Source organism: Giraffa tippelskirchi, chromosome 1, assembly GCF_054371585.1.
Source record: "Giraffa tippelskirchi isolate mGirTip1 chromosome 1, T2T-mGirTip1v1.2.pri, whole genome shotgun sequence".
NCBI lineage: Eukaryota > Metazoa > Chordata > Mammalia > Artiodactyla > Giraffidae > Giraffa > Giraffa tippelskirchi.
The window spans coordinates 122,131,479-122,149,562 of NC_137275.1; the positions used below are offsets into that span (position 1 = coordinate 122,131,479).

At 49.8% G+C, this 18,084-nt stretch overlaps 1 protein-coding gene across 29 annotated transcripts in view; it reads left to right on the forward strand.

Annotated features, from left to right (window-relative positions):
• Window positions 1-17,781, forward strand: part of PALLD (palladin, cytoskeletal associated protein) — a 373,633-nt gene extending 355,852 nt beyond the window's left edge. For 15 of the 29 annotated variants that reach the window (XM_081494662.1, XM_081494671.1, XM_081494701.1 and 12 more), the window contains 6 exons: window positions 6,191-6,285; window positions 7,929-8,061; window positions 11,647-11,854; window positions 14,063-14,228; window positions 14,616-14,749; window positions 15,861-17,781. In XM_081494662.1, coding sequence (XP_081350788.1) covers window positions 6,191-6,285; window positions 7,929-8,061; window positions 11,647-11,854; window positions 14,063-14,228; window positions 14,616-14,749; window positions 15,861-16,033 — 909 coding nt within the window. In that variant the 3' untranslated portion in view covers window positions 16,034-17,781. Of the gene's footprint in view, window positions 1-6,190; window positions 6,286-7,928; window positions 8,062-11,646; window positions 11,907-14,039; window positions 14,229-14,615; window positions 14,750-14,883; window positions 14,929-15,860 lie in introns of all 29 variants that reach the window. The other 14 variants (XM_081494678.1, XM_081494688.1, XM_081494712.1 and 11 more) reach the window with 2 other exon arrangements.
• The last annotated feature ends 303 nt before the right edge of the window (window positions 17,782-18,084 follow it).

Sequence of the window (18,084 nt, forward strand, 5' to 3'; positions counted from 1 at the left end):
CTGCACTGGCGGGGCCCCCAGGCGAGGAGGCTGCTCGCCTGGTGGGGACTGGTCCCCCGCGTTCTCTGTCCAGCTTGGTTTCCCAGGAGAGACATTCTCTCTCCTGAGTGTTTGTTTACTCCATTAGACGTTTGTGTGCATGATGCACAGATGTGCACTATTTATTTCCACAAACAATGTCGAGAGATTGCTGTGCACACCTCTCATGGCAGGTGGGGCTGCCAATCTTGGGAGGATGAGCTCCCGAGACAGAAGATGAGCCAGTAAATAGATGCACAAACCATGTGATTTCATGTAGAATAACATTCCCAGGAGAAAGGGGAATGAGGGGTATGTGTAAGATGTGATAGGAAGAGTCAAAAATTAAATATTTAGAAGAAATACACACTTAATTCTATGGAATTAAAATAACCTTTAAGTGTGGACAAATTATAATTTTGATAGAATATAATAGAGCACTCAGGATATTGGTTTGTTTTCCCTTGTACTGGCCTTTAGATTTAGGGTCAAAAAATTAATTGACTACTTAGAATTTAGTAGGCAGCTCCTGGCTACCAGGTTCTGATTCAAGCCTGCAAATTCTTTTTTATAGAATAGCTTGTATATTTTAGGAACTGTACTGGATCCACAGACATGTGTAAGAAGTGGTTTTGTGCCTTAAACACTTGACAGGATACTTTACAAAGTCTACAGAAACCACATAATCAGTTGTGTCCAACTCTTTGCGACCCCATGCACTATAACATGGACAGTCCGTGGAATTTTCTAGGCCAGAATACTGGAGTGGGTAGCCTTTCCCTTCTCCAGGGGATCTTCCCAACCCAGGAATCCAGCCAGGGTCTACCTGCATTGCAGGCAGACTCTTTACCAACTGAGCTATCAGCTGCTGCTGCTAAGTCACTTCAGTCGTGTCCGACTCTGTGCAACCCCATAGACGGCAGCCCACCAGGCTCCGCCATCCCTGGGATTCTCCAGGCAAGAATACTGGAGTGGGTTGCCATTTCCTTCTCCAGTGCATGAAAGGGAAAAGTGAAAGTGAAGTTGCTCAGTTGTGTCCGACTCTTGGCAACCCCATGGACTGTAGCCTACCAGGCTCCTCCATCCATGGGATTTTCCAGGCAAGAGTACTGGAGTGAGAAGCCTGTAAATAACACACTCTTTTAAAAAAGAAAGCTAACAGTTTTATTACGTAACTGATGGAGATTGCTCACAAGTCATCCTTTTTAAAAAATCTCTGATCTATTTGTATCATTCTATATTTCATTATTTCTTTTGAAAGAAACATTAAGTGTTAGAAAATGATACAGGTAATTTTAACAATGCTTGCATGCTTCTACAAGTGCATACAGTGTTGCAAACAGTGTTATCCTGTCCTAAGGTTACATTGTCATGTAAAGATACATTACTGCAGTGATGTTAAAATTAGACTGAACTGAAGTCTCACAGATTTCACCACAACCAGGGTGTGATCTGGGACAGCGGACTCCTCACTGACCAGGAACAGTTTCCAAGTTCATGCACCTTCTTGAGGCTCTGATATTTCAATCAGTGAATACATGACCTCTGAAAAACAGTCACAATCATGACCTTTACTAAACAATTACGTTTGAATACTTGTTTGTGTTCATGTTGGTGTATTTGAGGGAATGAAAGTGGAACTTTTTTTTAATTGTATTTTTAGTATGCTTCCTTGACTATTACTAACCGATTCCCATCTTCTGTTTTCTTCCTCTTAAAAAAGTAGTGGAGAATTCAACAAAACCCAGAGTTTTCCTTCATGTTGGGTTCTTTCTTCCTCTCATGCCCTGAAAAGTCCGGGGTAGGTGATGGAGCTAGAGTTCACTGTGTTCCTTCCACAGTCACCACTACTGGGGTTCTGCTGTTCATGTCCAGGTGTTTTGCCTGCTGCATGTTTTGAACTGTTGTTGGAGTGAGCACTTTTAAAGAACAGAATAACGCAAATGTCAAACTGCAGTTTGAGTCTGTGTGTGGTCTCCTTCAGGTGATGTCACACGTTGAGGGGAATTCCCAGCCAGTGTGGCTGAATCAGGACTGCACAGCTGGGGCTAGGTGGGGGCCACCCCCACAGCCTGGCCGGCGGGAGCCACACCAAGACGAGGAGGCTCCCACCCTCAAGCTGGGGCCCTGAGCTCTGCTGCCTCAGCTGAGAGCCAGCCACACCCTGTAGTTCACCTTGTCTGATTCTTCATGCTTTACCTCTTGGAGACAAAGAGATGGGGAGTGACCATTTACATCATGGCACCAGAAGCCCACTTGTCCTTTTTAGTCTGTTTATTTGGCTGTGCTGGGTCTATTTGAGGCATGCGGGGTCATCAAGCTTTAGTTGCAGCGTGCAGAATCTTAGTTGTGGCATGTGGGTTCTGGCTCCCTGACCAGGGATGGAACCCGGGCCCCTGCATTGGGAGCGCAGAGTCTTAGCCCCTGGCTACAGCGAAGTCCAGAGCCCAGCTTTCCTGACAGTGTCTCCATCCCGCCTGTGGATTGAGCAGATAGCACTGCTGTCTGGGGGACCACTCCGGGCCCCAGAAGCTCCACTGCCAAAGCAGGTCCTCATGCCAGAATCCTGCTGTCTCTTGAGGTCTGATCCACCAGGATTCTCATTAACGGGGTATGTTCTTATCACTAAACTTCTCCTTTCGTACCTGAATGACCAAGAGGCAGGCATCGGAGGGGAGATTCCTAAGCAGAGTCTAGGGAGATCCTGAGAGTGGGTGTTGGGCCTCAGGCTGACATTGCTGTGCATTTTGGGTTTGTGGTGCTTGACAGCCGCTGTTGTGAGATTCTGAGCACGTCTCCTGGTAGGTGTTAGTTAGTTCAGGGGTAAAATGCCTTCTCGTCCTGGGTTTTCAGTGGTAGGTCCATGCACACATGCCACATGTGGGTTTTGTGAGTCATCCAAGATTGTGCGTCCAATTTTGTGAGAAATTGGAATGAACTTCCTACCCACTTAGGAAAACAAAGTGGCATTTCAGCCATGACCCACGAGAGCCCGTTTCTCTGCCTGATCCTTGGTGCAAGTTGTCACTTGTTGCCGTGGGAACGCGGTAATAGAAACACCTCACACTCCATGTTGTTGTTTAGTTGCTCAGTTGTGTCCGACTCTTTGTGGCCCCATGGACTGCAGCACGCTAGGTTTCCTTATCCATGGAATTCTCCAGGCAAGAATACTGCCAGTTCCTTCTCCAGGGGTTCTTCCCAACTCAGGGATCAAACCCCCGTCTCGTACACCTCCTGCATTGCAGGTGGGTTCTTTACCTCTAAGCCACCAGGGAAGCCCAGCACTCCATAAACTCTGCTTTATAAACAGTTGCTATGGTATAGTAAATGGCTTTGCCATTCTTGTAATTTGTGAATTAAAAAATAGTTTAAAAGGAACATGATGTAAATAGGTACTGGAAAAATATCTCAAAAGTAAAAGCTAAATTTTCCAGGATACATAAAGCATACATACATACATATGCTTTCAGTCCCAGAAGCATAGCATGCGGTTGCCTGATGTGGGTTCCCTGCTTCCTTGATGCCCTTTGGTGCTGTGATTTTCTTCCATGTTCTAGAAGAATTCGTGTTTGGAAGGGGGACTGCACCATCTCCGTTTTCTGACACACGGTGGCTTCCACAGTGTGGCTGAGGGAAGGAGGAAAAGGCTGATGGAAACTGAGCTGAGTCGTGGAGCATGAGTGGCTGAGCTCTCCAGGCTGCAAAGATAACTCCTAAGAGTAGCCATGAGAGAGGGCTAGAAGCTCAGAGGGAGGCAAACACAGCCAGCAGTTTATTTTATAGAAGACTTTCCCACCTGCTTGGTCTTCGGGGAATAAGAGGCATGTGAGATGTTGTTGACAGGTTTCCATGGGGACAGAGCTCGGAGTGCTGGGTGTGCCGTGGCCATAGAGCATCCTTGCCTGGCTGTTCCCAGGAGACGAGCAGCCACAGGGTTAGCGAGGTCAGGAGGGGCTGTGCCGCATCCCCCTGTGCCAGACTGAGGACCACGGGCCCCGCCTCTACTGAGTCTCACGCCATACTGAAGGCGCAGCGGAATGCAGACGGAGATGTTTGGCTTTGTTTTGCTGCGTTGCTAGGTCCCCGGTCCTACCCGGGGCTGGAATGGCTGCCGTGGCTTCTCCAGTTGTGCTGTGTGTCCAAGCGGCCAGCTGTCCTGGGCCCTGTGCCCTGTTAGACTCTGTGAGCCAGGACAGGCAGATGCTGTTTCCACAGCTGGGGAAGAACCAGCCTTGCCAGGCATCACGTGCGTGTCACGAGCCAGGCATCTCACGCAGAACCACCTTCAGAGTTCACACTCAGGACTCGGATCAGCTTTCAGCCAAGGACTTGTTAGGAACAGAAGAGCTGCGAACAGCATAGTTACACGCAAAAGACTGGTTTGTTGGTGGTCTTTGTTTCAACTTTACAGGGCTTCCTGTCTCCTTCCGAGCTTCAGTTCACACTTTCACTTCTGTTAATCCTTCATGTGTTACTAAGACAGTTAAAAGTGAACAGACATCACAGCCCCACAGCCTGTGATGAAGCAGCAAAGCAGAAAGTAGGGAAGCCCTGTCCCGAGAACAAGGGGGGCTATCTGTGTGGAACACACAGCTCCTTGTCCTCAAGCTCCAGAAAGAACCACGGGTCTTCACGTCCACCTGTTAGACCAGCCACGGTGACTCCTCCGCTGTGCGATTTGTAACAGGCTCTTCTAGGCAAGTGCATCTACACAAGTATATGTGGGACGGGTCAGTGAAAGTGATTTTCAGATGTCAAGCTGTGTTAGGGAGTCTCCAGTGTGTGCCAAGGTCAACATGGGAGAGCTTCTGTCACGTGGCCTGAACCTGAGATGCAGTTGATGCAGGGCGGGAGTCATTCCCTCCTGAAGTTCGCTTCACGGTATTGGAGATCTGGTGGCCTCAGTGAAGGAGGGGCCTGCCTCGTGGTACAGGGCCCCTCAAGCTATGTGTTCACGGCAGCCATTCTCTTGGGGCCTCCTCACCTTCCTGTCTGCACTGTTAGTGTGAGTCTGTGCCTTCCCTGGGGACTGAGGCCTGAGGAGGTCCAGGCTGTGGGGAGACGTGCAGGGCCCCTTCCTGCACCTGCGGTGGTGCCTTCCTCCGTGTCCCCCACCAGTGTTCTCTTCCCCCCCAGCTCACTGCCAGGGGAGCTCAGAAGGCAGTTGCGAACCCATGCAATCCTCAGCTCTGACCACCCGTATATAGGCCACTTGGAATGACAGTGTGGGTCAGTGGTCAACTGTGACTTGAGTGCACACAACGCTGCCCTTCAGCTGGGAGCTCGAATTCACCAAGGACAAGAGTGAATGATCAGTCCGCTTCTCAGGTTCCTGCCCTGGCTGCTCCCTTTCGGTCATCGTCAGAGTTTTAGAAGTCCATCTGCTCGTGCTCCTGGGCCTTGAGAGAAGCAAGTGGAGGAGAGAATCTGCTTTGCTGTTCTGCCAGCCATGGGGAGAAAGAGGAGCCTGGGCCAGAAAGCTGCAGTGCCCAGGGTCCCTTATTCCTGTAGTCTGGGCCTCTCAGCACTACTACATGCCCCTAAGACAGCACTTGTCAGACTTTCTGTTGACAGAGAGATACGGTAGTGCGTGCAGCCATGCTTTGTCACAACTTTATAAGGGGTATAAGCAACAAAATATTGACTCATGTTTTATACCTGAAACTAATATTAAGTCCACTATACTTCAGATGACATTGGGTGTGTTGGGCAGGGTGATTGTAGACCCGTCAAATATACTTCAAATTAAAATTTTTTTAAAGATAAAATACAGTTTTCGTTAGATAGCGTATCTAACCTTTATCATCTGATCCTCGGGTTTCAGACATTTGACTGCTTCTGGTTCATAAATCTCAAATGTGCTCATTTCATGGGAAGAATATTCGTGGGCTAGGGAGACATTGGCAGGTGACAGTAAATTCATAGGGGGTTGTCATCTTAAACGGCGTCCTAGATGAAACGGTAAAGCCAATTCAAGCATCAGAGGGGGACCGTCTTACTCAAGTCCTTCAGATAAATGTGGAGTCACACACCGAGTCCCCGGGGGCGGGGGAGTCAGCAGTTCTCAGCTGGGCTGGGGCTGTCACCAGTGGGGTGTGGGGGCCTGTGGAAACCGTGCTGGCCGCGGGAGCGGGGTCCCGGCTGTTGCTCACCTGTGGTCCTGTCCCCGCAGGGCCGCGTCAGCTGCACGGGGCGGCTGATGGTCCAGGCTGTGAACCAGAGAGGCCGCAGCCCCCGCCCGCCGGCCGGACACCCTCACGGCAGAAGGTACGTCCCATACCCTTCCCGGGCGTTGCTGGGGCCTGTCTGGCTCCTAAACCCGGCACCGTCAGCGTTGTGGGGAGCCCGCAGGGAGGGCGTGCCCGGGGGACAGAGTGGGGCATGAGGGGAAGCGTGGGGCTCCCTGTGGCTGGGGGGGAACACCAGCTGGGAGGTGTGCCGTGTGGCAGCCCCGCCACCATGGGTGTGCCCAGGCCCAACCACGCGTCCCTCGCCGCTGCCCTCGAGGCAGGCCTCTACTTTCCTGCGACCACCTCATGCCTGAAGGTTTGTGCTCTCGTCACTCAGTGCACAAGTTCACTTGAGACCTGAACCTCAAGTTCAGACAAGTCACATTTTGGACACTTCCGTACCCACAGCCCCTGGTGCACTCGAGGATGGGCGTAGCTTCAACAGGAGCTGGTGGGCTGCTGGCCGGTCCCAGGGGACCCTGCCAGGGGACTCCAGGTGGGCTGGGGTCCTGGAGGACCACAGAGGCAGGGGAGGACACGCCAGAGAAGCCACAGGAGGAGCCAGAAACAGTGAGCAGGTCCGCGCTCCACGGCCTCTGCCTGTGTTTGGGAGACAGCTCCAGGCCTCGGGCTCACAGCTGTGATGCTGGCCTGCAGGGCAGGATCCACGCACAGCATCACCTGTGCCAGCTGCGAGCACAGCAGAGCTGAGCAAGTCCATCTTCTGCTTTTCCGGGGCCTTGAGTACATTTCAGCTATTCATGGGTCACTGCTTCCTGGAGGAGCCTCGTGCTTGTAAACTAGATCTGATGGGTGAACTCTATGTTGAAAGGTGGATAATTCTAGCCCATTATACTAATTTTTCATTTGTTTTGCTCTTGCTTTTTCTAGTTAAGTGTTTCATAGCTTACTTTCTGATGATCACTGGCAGAATCAGTTTGAACATCTTGCCCTTTGCTTATTACATCTTCCCTGCAATTACTTTAAATCATTTTACTCTTAAAGGTGCCTCTGGAAACATACTCAAAAGCAAGAAAGATGCACAAAATCTGGGAGATTCACACAACTTTATTTTAAAACAAAAAATAATTGTCTTTAGGTACATGCATAATGGATCAGAAGACCTGCCTAAAAATTCACTTGTTTTCCTGGTTAATATGAAAAGGAATTCTTAGAAACATATTAATTTTTAAAAAAATAATAAGAACTTCTGATTTCCTACAAACTTACACTCACAGTAGAAAGTATAGTTATTGATACTGAAAAATATTTCGTAGTAAATGAACTGCTAATTCTCATACAGTTCTCATACAACTTTAAAAATGTTTTAAAACTTTCTTTAACCTATTTTTTTCCCACTTCCCAATTCATGATTTATACTAGTCATAAGGGTTAGGATAGCAGTTTCAGATCTGCAATTAGCAGACTATTAAATTTATATTAAACTCCCAAGTGAAACAAGATTTTGCCTCCTGACTTTTTTAATGGTGTAAAGGTTGAGATTCAGGGCAGGTAAGGAAATTATGTTTTTGCCCCTCTGTTATAGAAAGCAGATGACTGGGACCCTAGAAATGACCTGCTGCCTATCAGTCTATTTATCTGTATCATCTGTCTGCCCGTGTGTACCATCCTGCCTACCCCACCCCCATCTCCCATATGTTGACTCTCTCTGGTCTGAAGGCCGCGCTCACGGTCCAGGGACAGTGCTGACGAAGGGGAGCCCATCCAGGAGCGCTTCTTCCGCCCACACTTCCTGCAGGCTCCTGGGGACCTCACGGTGCAGGAAGGCAGGCTCTGCAGGATGGACTGCAAGGTGAGTGTGTGGGCCCACACCTCCCCCCAGTGCTGTTTCTCTCTTCTCTGGTTTTGCCCCATTTATTGACCTTAAATTTAAATTTCAGCTCTGAAGTATGAACCTTTTATAAAATTATTCGGGCTCCCTCTGCTGGTTATCTCTGGAATTACAGAACATAAATGTGAGGCACTTAAGAGTTTAATCTGGACTTACAGAAATGTTTAAAAAGGATAAATGACTTCTTAACAGTTTATTTTCCAGAGTAGTTCTTTTTTTATTATTTTCATTTTACATTGGGGTATAATTGATTTACAGTGTTGTATTAGTTTCAGGTGTACAGCAAAATGATTCAGTGATACACATGTATCTTTTCAAGTCTTTTTCCCATTTAGGTTATTACAGAGTATTGAGTGTAGTTCCCTGTGCTATACAGCAGGTCCTTGTTGGTGATCTGTTTTAAATGTACTACTGTTTATGTGTCCATCTGAATCTCCCAATTTATCCCCTCCCTGCTGTGTGGGTGCTAAGTCACTTCAGTTGTATTCAAATCTTTGTGACCCCCCATGGACTGTAGCCCACCAGACCCCTCTGTCTATGGGATTCTCCAGGCAAGAATACTGGAACAGGTTGCCATTTCCTTCTGCAGGTGATCTTTCTGACCCAGGGATCAAACCTGAGTTTTCTTATGTCTCCTGCATTGGCAGGCGGGTTCTTTACCATAAGAGCTACCTGGAAAGCCCTACCTTTCTCCCCTGTTAACCATAAATTCATTATCTAAGTCAGTAAGTCTGTTTCTGTTTTATAAATAAGTTCATTTGTATAAATAAGTTCATCTGTATCATTTTTTGCAAGATTCCATATATATATGCGATATTGTATTTGTCTTTCTCTTTTTGACTTACTTAAAATGACAATCTCTAGATCTACCCAGACTATGGCAAATGACATTCATTTCATTCTTTTTAGACTGAGTAATATTCCATTGTATATATGTACCACATCTTCTTTATCCATTCATCTGTTAATGGACATTAAGTTTGCTTCTTTGTCCTGGCTGTTGTAGATAGTGCTGGTGTCAAATTGGAGTGCATTAGTGGAAGTCCTTTTTTGGGTTTGTAAATTAGAGTGAAATGTGCTACAAGAAACCACCAAAAACTTGTGTCTCATTACTTCTTTAATTTTTTTAACTTTAACGTATATATATATGTATGTATTTGGAGTATAGTGGATTTACAATGTCATATTTGTTGTAGGTATACAGAATCTTACTCACTTAAAAATGTAGATATTCATCTTTGGGTTTTTTTCCATACATAGGTTTTTACACAATGTTTGGTACACTTCCCTTGCCGTAAAAGTAGGTCTGTGTTGATTATGTATTTTACATGTATGAGTTAATGCCAACCTCCTAATTTACCCCTTCCATCCCACCTTTCCCCTTTGGTAACCATAAGTTTGTTTTTCTAAGTCTGTACATCTCTTATACTTTCGTAAATTAGTCAATTGGTATCCATTTCCACGTTCCACCTGTAAGTGATACCAGATGATATTTGTTTTTCTCTTTCTGACTTATTTCACTTTACTATGATTATCTCTCCATCCATAAGTTACAGCAAATGGCATTATTTCATTCTTTTTCATGGCTGAATCATATTTGCTCATGCAAATGTATCACTTCTGTTATTTTGTTTTTATAATTGGAGGATAATGGCTTTACAGTGTTGTGTTTCTGCCCTACAACAACGTGAATCAGCTATAACTATCAGCTGTAACTACATGTTTATCCCCTCCCTCTTGAGCCCCGCTCCTCCTCACCCCCCATCCCACCCCTCCAGGTCATCACAGCACACTGAGCTGAGCTCCCTGTGCCCTGCGGCAGCTTCCCACTAGCTCTCTGTTTTACACGTGGTTGTGTGTATATGTTAATCCTACTCTCAATTCGTCTATCCCACTCTCTCCTTCCTCTCCCCGTGTCCACAAGTCCATTCTCTGCATCCTGTATCTATTCCTGCCTTGCAAATAGGTTTATCAGTACTCTTTTTCTAGATCCCATACATATGTGTTATATATATATATGCATTAATATACAGTATTTGTTTTTCTGTTTCTGACTTCACTCTGTATAACAGACTCTATATAAACTGTATAGTTTCATCCACATCTCTACAGATGACCTAGTTTTATTCCTTTTTATAGCTGAGTAATATTCCATTGTATATATGAACATCCTCATCCATTCATCTGTCGTTGGCTGTCTAGGTTTCTTCTATGTCCTGGCTATTGTAAATAGTGCTGCAGTGCACTATTGGGTACACTTTGAACTCTTTTTTTTTTCATTCTTTTTTCCGCATACACTCTTAGGAGTGGGCGGCTGGATCACATGGTGGCTCTACTTGAACATTTTAAAGACACTTCCTTACAGTCCTCTACAGTGGCTGTTACCATCACATCCCACCAGCACAGCATCTTAGGAGGGTCCCCTTTTCTTAACCCTACCCTTGTATTTATTTTCTGTAGGCTTTTTGACAGTGGCCATTTTGACTGATGTGAGGTAACACCTCATATTTTTTACTTGCCTTTCTCTAATAGTTTGATTTTAATTTCTCTAATATATTTAGTGATGTTGAGCATCTTGTCATGTGCCTCTTGGCCTCCTGTATGTCTTCTTTGGAGAAATGTCTCTTTAGATCTTCTATCCATTTTCTGATACTGAGCCTCATGAGCCGTTTGTAAATTTTGGAGATGAATCCCTTGTCAGCCGCATCATTTGCTACATAATTCTTTCCACAGTGTAAGTATGCAGATGTCAGTGTGTATATTTATATGAATGTATTTATCGTGGATCTGTAAGAATTCACACAGACCACCTATAAAATGACATTTTAGTTACAGAACCAAAATGAATACAAACATGAATATACATATACAGAGTCAAAAGGGAAAATTTTATTTTAATCAGGTGATACCAAGAGATTAATATTAATTTTAGTTTTATGTGTAAAAGTGAAAGTAGCTCAATCGTGTCAGACTCTTTGCAACCCCATGGAATTCTCCAGGCCAGAATACTGGAGTGTGTAGCCTTTTCCTTCTCCATAGGATCTTCACAACCCAAGGATCAAACCCAGGTCTCCTGCATTGCAGGTGGATTCTTTACCAGCTGAGCCACTAGGAAAGCCCAAGAATACTGGAGTGGGTAGCCTATCCCTTCTCCAGCGAATCTTCCCAACCCAGGAATCGAACTGGGGTCTCCTGCATTGCAGGCAGATTCTTTACCAACTGAGCTGTCAGGGAAGCGCTAAGGAACTGTGAATGTGTAAGAAAAATCTGCTTCTTTTAAAGAATGATCTTTCCTGCCCAGCGTCTCCATTCCCTGACCAAGGACTGAACCTGGGCCCCATGCAGTAAAGTGCAGACTTTCTACACTGGACTCCCTGGGAACCCCCATCTCAGTCTCCTCCGTGTTGCTCTGTAGGAGGTGTTTAGAAGTGAGCCAGTCTGTGCCAGGAAGAGAACCAGGACTGACACTAACAGCCCGTCTCCTGTGGATGGAGCAACCCCATTTTGGCATCAGAGGAACTCATATGCATTTCCCTTCTGCCTCAGGTCAGTGGGCTGCCCACGCCCGATCTCACCTGGCTGCTGGACGGCAAGCCAGTGCGCCAGGACAGCGCCCACAAGATGCTGGTGCGGGAGAATGGTGTGCACTCCCTCGTCATCGAGCCTGTCTCAGCCCGGGACGCCGGCATCTACACGTGCGTGGCCACCAACCGGGCGGGGCAGAATTCCTTCAGCCTGGAGCTCGTGGTCGCAGGTAGGCCTGGGAATACACTCTCAGGGTGAGAGGAAACTCAGCAACAACCCCAGTGTGAGCCCCAACACTCAGCAGACAAAATAGTAGGCCTCATCAGAGTAGGCAGTCAGAGCCTAGTATGAGACCTGCCAAGTCACAACATGACTTCATCTCACTTCCCCATCAGCAGGTCAGCCAGAGCAGGGGCTTTGAGAGGCTCTACTGGGTGTTTCTCGTCCTGGACCCCACGGGTTTCTCCGGACAGAGAGCACCACCCAGCCTCCATGAGCCAACAGTGTATGAGGTGGAGCTTGTACACATGTTCTACTTGTAGACCACTTGTTAAGTCACCCACAGTAATTTCATCATTTAACATTTGAAATCATTGTCATTAATGCAAATATAGGAAAAATAGGATATACTAATAAGGATTATAAAGTTAACTTAGTAGTAGTGCTTCCCTGGTAGCTCAACTGGTAAAGAATCTGCCTGCAATGCAGGAGACCCTGGTTCGATTCTCTGGTCGGGAAGATACACTAGAGAAGGGATAGACTACCCACTCCAGTATTCTTGGGCTTCCCTGGTGGCTCAGCTGGTAAAGAATCTGCCTGCAATGCAGGAGACCTGGATGATACAATTTTTTACTTTAGCTAAGGAAAATGAGTGAAAATGTTTAGAGAATCCACAAGAGTGGAGAGTGTGCGTTACGCCCATTTCTCCCTGCTGCATGCAGAGCCCTCCAGGAGCCGTGTAGGGAGCCTGGGCTGTGTCTGTATCTCTCCTCTGTTTGCAGAGTGCTCTGTGTGTGTCACCTCACCTGGTCCTCAGAGTAGCACCTTTAGCAAATCAGCTGGTTTCTTCCTCGTTTCACAGAGGTGGGATTTATGGAGACCACATCCTCCCATGGTTGTGTAGTTGGGTCCATCCCATCTCTGGTCTTCCTCCAGGTCCGAGAGCCCCGAGCTCTTTGTAGAGATAGTGTAGCAGTGTGGACACTGGTTGTCTCCTCCTGCGGATTCTCATGACAACAACTAGACACATGCACACAACAGTGTAGTCAACTTGTGGTCTGTGTTCAGTTTCACTCCCTCCTCCAGCCCCTGCTCCTCACTGTTGTGTAGTTTGCCCTGTTGACCATACCTGTTCTCAGGCCCGAGATGTCCCCGTCAGCACTTCTGGGAGAAGTCAGGGCTCAGTCCTCGTCTCCTGGCTATGTCCTCTGGCCGGCCCATCACTGCTGCTCACTCTCCCTGCTGTAAACTGGGCCATGATGCTCACAGTTTAAGGACTAAATCGTTTCACAAGGATGAAGTCCTATGAAGCATTGCGTCCCCGTGCCCTGCCCAGCACAGCCTCTGAATGTAGCTGTCTGTTGTTGTGATGTGAAGGTCCATCCATCTTTATCCTCTTAGGAAAGCAAAGGCCCAGAAAGAAAACTAAGTGAGGTTGCTCCCGCCACCTGCGTCCCCCAGAGTAGCTCAGGTGAAGTATCCATAGAAAGTCCAATAAAAATTAACTCCCTACATAATTTAAGGTCAGACAGGGTCCTTGTTATTTACAGGTCTGAGGTAGAGCCTTTATCTTTGATGTATCTGTCCCTGAGGAGGGCGGGGAGAAGGCCGGACGCTCTCCCGCTTGTTGGCAGCTGCACGATGATCACAGCTGCGTGAGGCCACGCTCCTTGTCCGTGCTGGTCCGCCGCAGACCCTAGGCGATACCGAGGGCAGAGTGAGGGTGATACTGACAAACCCTTCTGACTCCCTGCTGCCGAGAATGCGAACGGGGCCCATCCTCTACAGGCACACCTTGCCAGTCGTTAGGCGCCCACTGAAAGCCCACTGCTCCGCCCGCCCCCTTACAGCAGGACCTAGAAGTCCCCAACATCCCCCAGCCAGTGAGGCAGGCAGCTCGTGAGTCTGACCCCAGCACACCAGGGCTCAGTGTCGCCAGGGGCAGCGGTGCACTAAGGAAGCCCGGCCCCCTTGTTGGCCGACTGCCAGCCTGAGGGAGGCCCCTGAGACCAGCAGGCGGGCGTGGTGGGGCAGGTGCAGGGCTCAGCTGCGATCACGCAGAGGAAGAGGAGGGGTGCGGTGGAGCGCAGGCTCCCTCCCAGTGAAGGACTCCCTTGGCGGAGGACGGGCCTCTTGGCCCTGCGTCGCCGAGGGCGCCTGCGGGCTCCGTGGCACTGCCCGCGTCTCCCGGGCAGGACACCTGTCTCCTGTCTTCCAGCTAAGGAAGCACACAAGCCGCCAGTCTTTGTGGAGAAGCTGCAGAACACGGGCGTGGCGGACGGCTACCCTGTGAGGTTGGAGTGCCGGGTCTCAGGGGCACCCCCGCCACAGATATTCTGGAAGAAGGAGAACGAGTCACTGACTCACAGCACAGACCGCGTGAGGTGAGTGCCGGGCCCTGAGGCAGCAGGGTTCACCCCGTGGGGTGCCCCCCCGCCCTCAGGATTGGAGAAGCCGGTCACCCCAGAGTGCAGGGGCAATGCGGTGCCTCCCAGCCCCACCTGCGGCGGCTTTGTGAGGGCTCACCTGTGCCTTCAGACATGGGAAGGTAACCCACCTGCCGGGGGTGTGAGGGCAGAGCCTACAGACACGGGAAGGCAACTCGCCTGCCGGGGGGTGTGAGGGCAGAGCCTGCAGGCGTCTGCTCCATGCTCACCCGCTGGAGTGGCCACCGCTGCTGTAGGACGCACGGGATGCTGTGAGCCACGGTTCACAGCTCTGTCTGAGGAGCCCGGCAGCCCGTGCCCTCAACAGCAGGCCCTCTCCTGCAGCATGCACCAGGACCACCATGGCTACGTGTGCCTGCTCATCCAGGGTGCCACGAAGGACGACGCGGGCTGGTACACGGTGTCAGCCAAGAATGAGGCCGGGATCGTGTCCTGCACGGCCCGCCTCGACGTGTACAGTAAGTGCCTCCCCAAGCTGGGCGCCCAAGGCCCCAGGTCTGCACCGCAGACCTCCTCACTCTGATCTGTCCCACATGGCCCTAGAGCCTCCCGCACCGAGACTTCATCTTGCTCTTTCTCTTTCTGTTTGTAGTTTCTCGACAGTAATAGTGACCCTCGCCAGGAGAACAGTGCCCAAGTATCACTCAGAAACTGCATGTCACACTGCTGCATGTGCCTTTGCTTCGCTGGTGTGGGCTCCCCAGCTGCGGCTTCCTCCCCCCGCGCCTCTAGGAGTTAACACTAGGCACAGGCATAGTCACAGACGTGTCCCATCTCCTTACCGCATTGTGCATGGGACTTCCTCTAACATTCCTCCTGTGTCCTGACCCCATCACGGCGTCGGAACTCACTCTGAACAGGGCCCATTGATGCTGGCGGGCATATTTCCCATGGCCGAGCGCTTTGTGTGTGTGTGTGTATGTGTGTGTGTCTGTGTGTATGTCTGAAGTAGTTTGGCAGTAGGCTTGTGTGTGTGTGTCTCCTTGTGTACACACGTCCCTGATTTTAAAAAATCGTCCCTTTTGAGTTGACAGACTAGGCTAGTATCTCTGTATGACAGTATCACCCTATGACAGTAGCGCTCTGTCATAGTAGCACTCTGTGACAAGTAAACCCCAAGGAAAAATTCATTACTGATTTCTGAATTAAGAAATACCTCCGTGAGATGCTTCAGTAAATGTGACCTCAGCCAGCCCCCCTCCCCAGTGCATCCAGAATTCCTGACAGCTGTCACTACTGTGGCATGCCTACCCTTGAGGTTTGAAGATTTTTCTTAAAAGGGGAACTAGGAAGCTTAGTGGCCATTTCTGAGGGTTCCCAAGCTGCAGCGAGCACTGACGGTGCGGGCGAACTGCACACTGTCTGTGTTACCACCTGTGGTCTTCACAGCCCGTGTAGACAGCGATCTGACATGGGCGTGAGGTGCAGAACTGTGTGGGCCTCTTAGGCCTCCTCCAGGGGCTGTGCTGCTGTGAGCATGCGCCTGGCACTGCCGCAGGCCCTGTGCTCTGCAGCAGAGCCCTCCCCGCCTGCGGGCCCCTCACCTGCGCGTGGTTGGGTTTCTTGCAGCCCAGTGGCAGCAGCCACTGCCGAGCGCCAAGCCAAAGCGGGTGCGGCCATCGGCCAGCCGCTATGCCGCACTCTCGGACCAGGGCCTGGACATCCGGGCAGCGTTCCAGCCTGAGGCCGGCCCATCCCCGCTGACGCTGAGCCCCGGCCTGGTGGAGAGCGAGGACCTGTGATCAGCACCCTCACGGGAGCACAGACCAGGACCGCGCTGCCCGGACCTGCCTCCTGCCACGAGACGCAAGTGTACCTCGACTCCAAGAGACAAAAGGGCACCTCAACTCTCCTTTTCTTCCCGTAAACCAAAACAGAGGCTGCACACACGACGCCAGTAGATGCACGCCTTGCACAGAATTCACATTCATCAGCCAATTCAAACTCCGGGAATCACTGTGATTCAAGGGGTCTGAAATGCCAAAGCCCTCACAGAAAAGCGACCCCTCTCCATGTTGTCCCAAGCGCCTTCAACACTGGCTGGGGGCCGCCACCCTGCATGAGTGCGGGGGCTTCCCGGAGACGACCCCACAGCAGGAGAGCCCGTTCAGGCATGGACGGGCAGTGTATTCCCGCCACTGGTGACCCCATGCGGGCAGCAGGAGGGCACGACCAAGAAACCCACACAAGTGCCTTGTCTGTGCAAACCGTTTTCTACTAAGTCGTACGAAGGAACCACTTGCCTGCAGCTCTAGCAACATGCTGAGTTTCTATCAAGGTTAAGACCTTCGTTGTTAGGTTTTTTCTTTACGTGTATTTTCCTTTTGTGTTACTTTGGTAGGGAGCTTACATACTGAAATGCGTAACATACTCTGAGGAAAGCAGAAACAGACCATAGACCATTCCACGGAGGGCGTCTAGACCACCCAAGTGGCCGAGGCAGGCAGGGTGTGTCGGGTGAAGGGCTAGGGCGGAGCGGAGGGGAGAGGGGCGAAATGCAAGCCGCAAGGTGATGGTGTCCGCGCAGGTGGTGGGGAGGGGGGGTGGCGGGAGCCAGTGAAGGCCAGGCTTGGTTCTCTTCAAATTCCGTCTACAACGCTGCCATTCCTGAGTCAGGGAGTTGGGGTTCCAGCAGTGGGGGACCCTCGGGACACTGCAGGGTCAGAGCTGGAGGTGGGATGCACAGAGCAAGTTGATAATGGGCTGAGCGGCGAGGTCGTCACAGGTCGGAGGCAGCCTGTGGGCCCTACTCTGCTTGGGGACACAAGTCTGAGAGCCAGAGCCAGGTGGGCGCCGGCACCCGCACCCCGCACGGCGGTTGGGAGCGTAATTTCACTTCCCTGCGGCCATGAGGCCTCTGAAGAAGGTGCTGGGCTCCAAGTCATCCGCAAGGCCGTCTCGAGTGCCCCTGACTCTACGTCAGCTGGACGGAGCGGATTCTGACCAGACTTGACAGTTTTAAGTCGGAACCAATCAACTTTAAAAATGAGAAAATGGGGCCTGCTATGACAATGGTACTTTGCTATGAAGAGAACACACTGTATTCCTTATGCAAAACACATTTATCTTTCATTATTTATGATAAAGATGTCAAACTCTCTTAGCTCAGTTACTCGATAAGTAGTATTTTTTGATGATTTTGTGCCACCCCGTGTAGCCCACTTCACTGTTTCATGTGCACAGTGCTCCATTTCCTTCTAGACACGCCAAGCAAGCTCTGCGTGCCCAGTGTGCGCGCTGGTGCCCGCAGCCTGGGCAGAGTGGCACACGAGGCTCTCCTGGACCTCTCTCTTGCAGAATTACGACTGATGTCTTCTCATACTTGCCAAATTTTCCCGAATGTGATGTTTTGCTAATTTGCTGGGTTTGGGATTAAGCAGCATTATTTTGCCACCTTTCATGTATTTATAACAACAATAAGTACTATCTTACTACTTTGGATTGTTGTGCTGGTGTAATGTGGATTTAACAACAATAAATATTTAACAAATAAGAGCTGCAGTTCTGTGAAGCACATGGTCAGTTGTTTCTGGTTTCTCTCACCACCTTGATGAACCCATGCAGGCTAAACCCACTGTTAACTGCACCGTGCTCTCACCTGGGTGCGGGAGACCGGGACAGGATCCGACTCCATGCAGCCACTGGACAGGGCTCACGTGGCCTGTCAGTGAGGGTTGCTCAGCTCCCATGGGCCACCTGCACCCCTTGGAATGGCAGCCCCTCCATCACCAAGCCAAGCACCGAGACTCCCTCGCACACATCCCTCACACACTGTAACTCTTGTCGAGAAGAA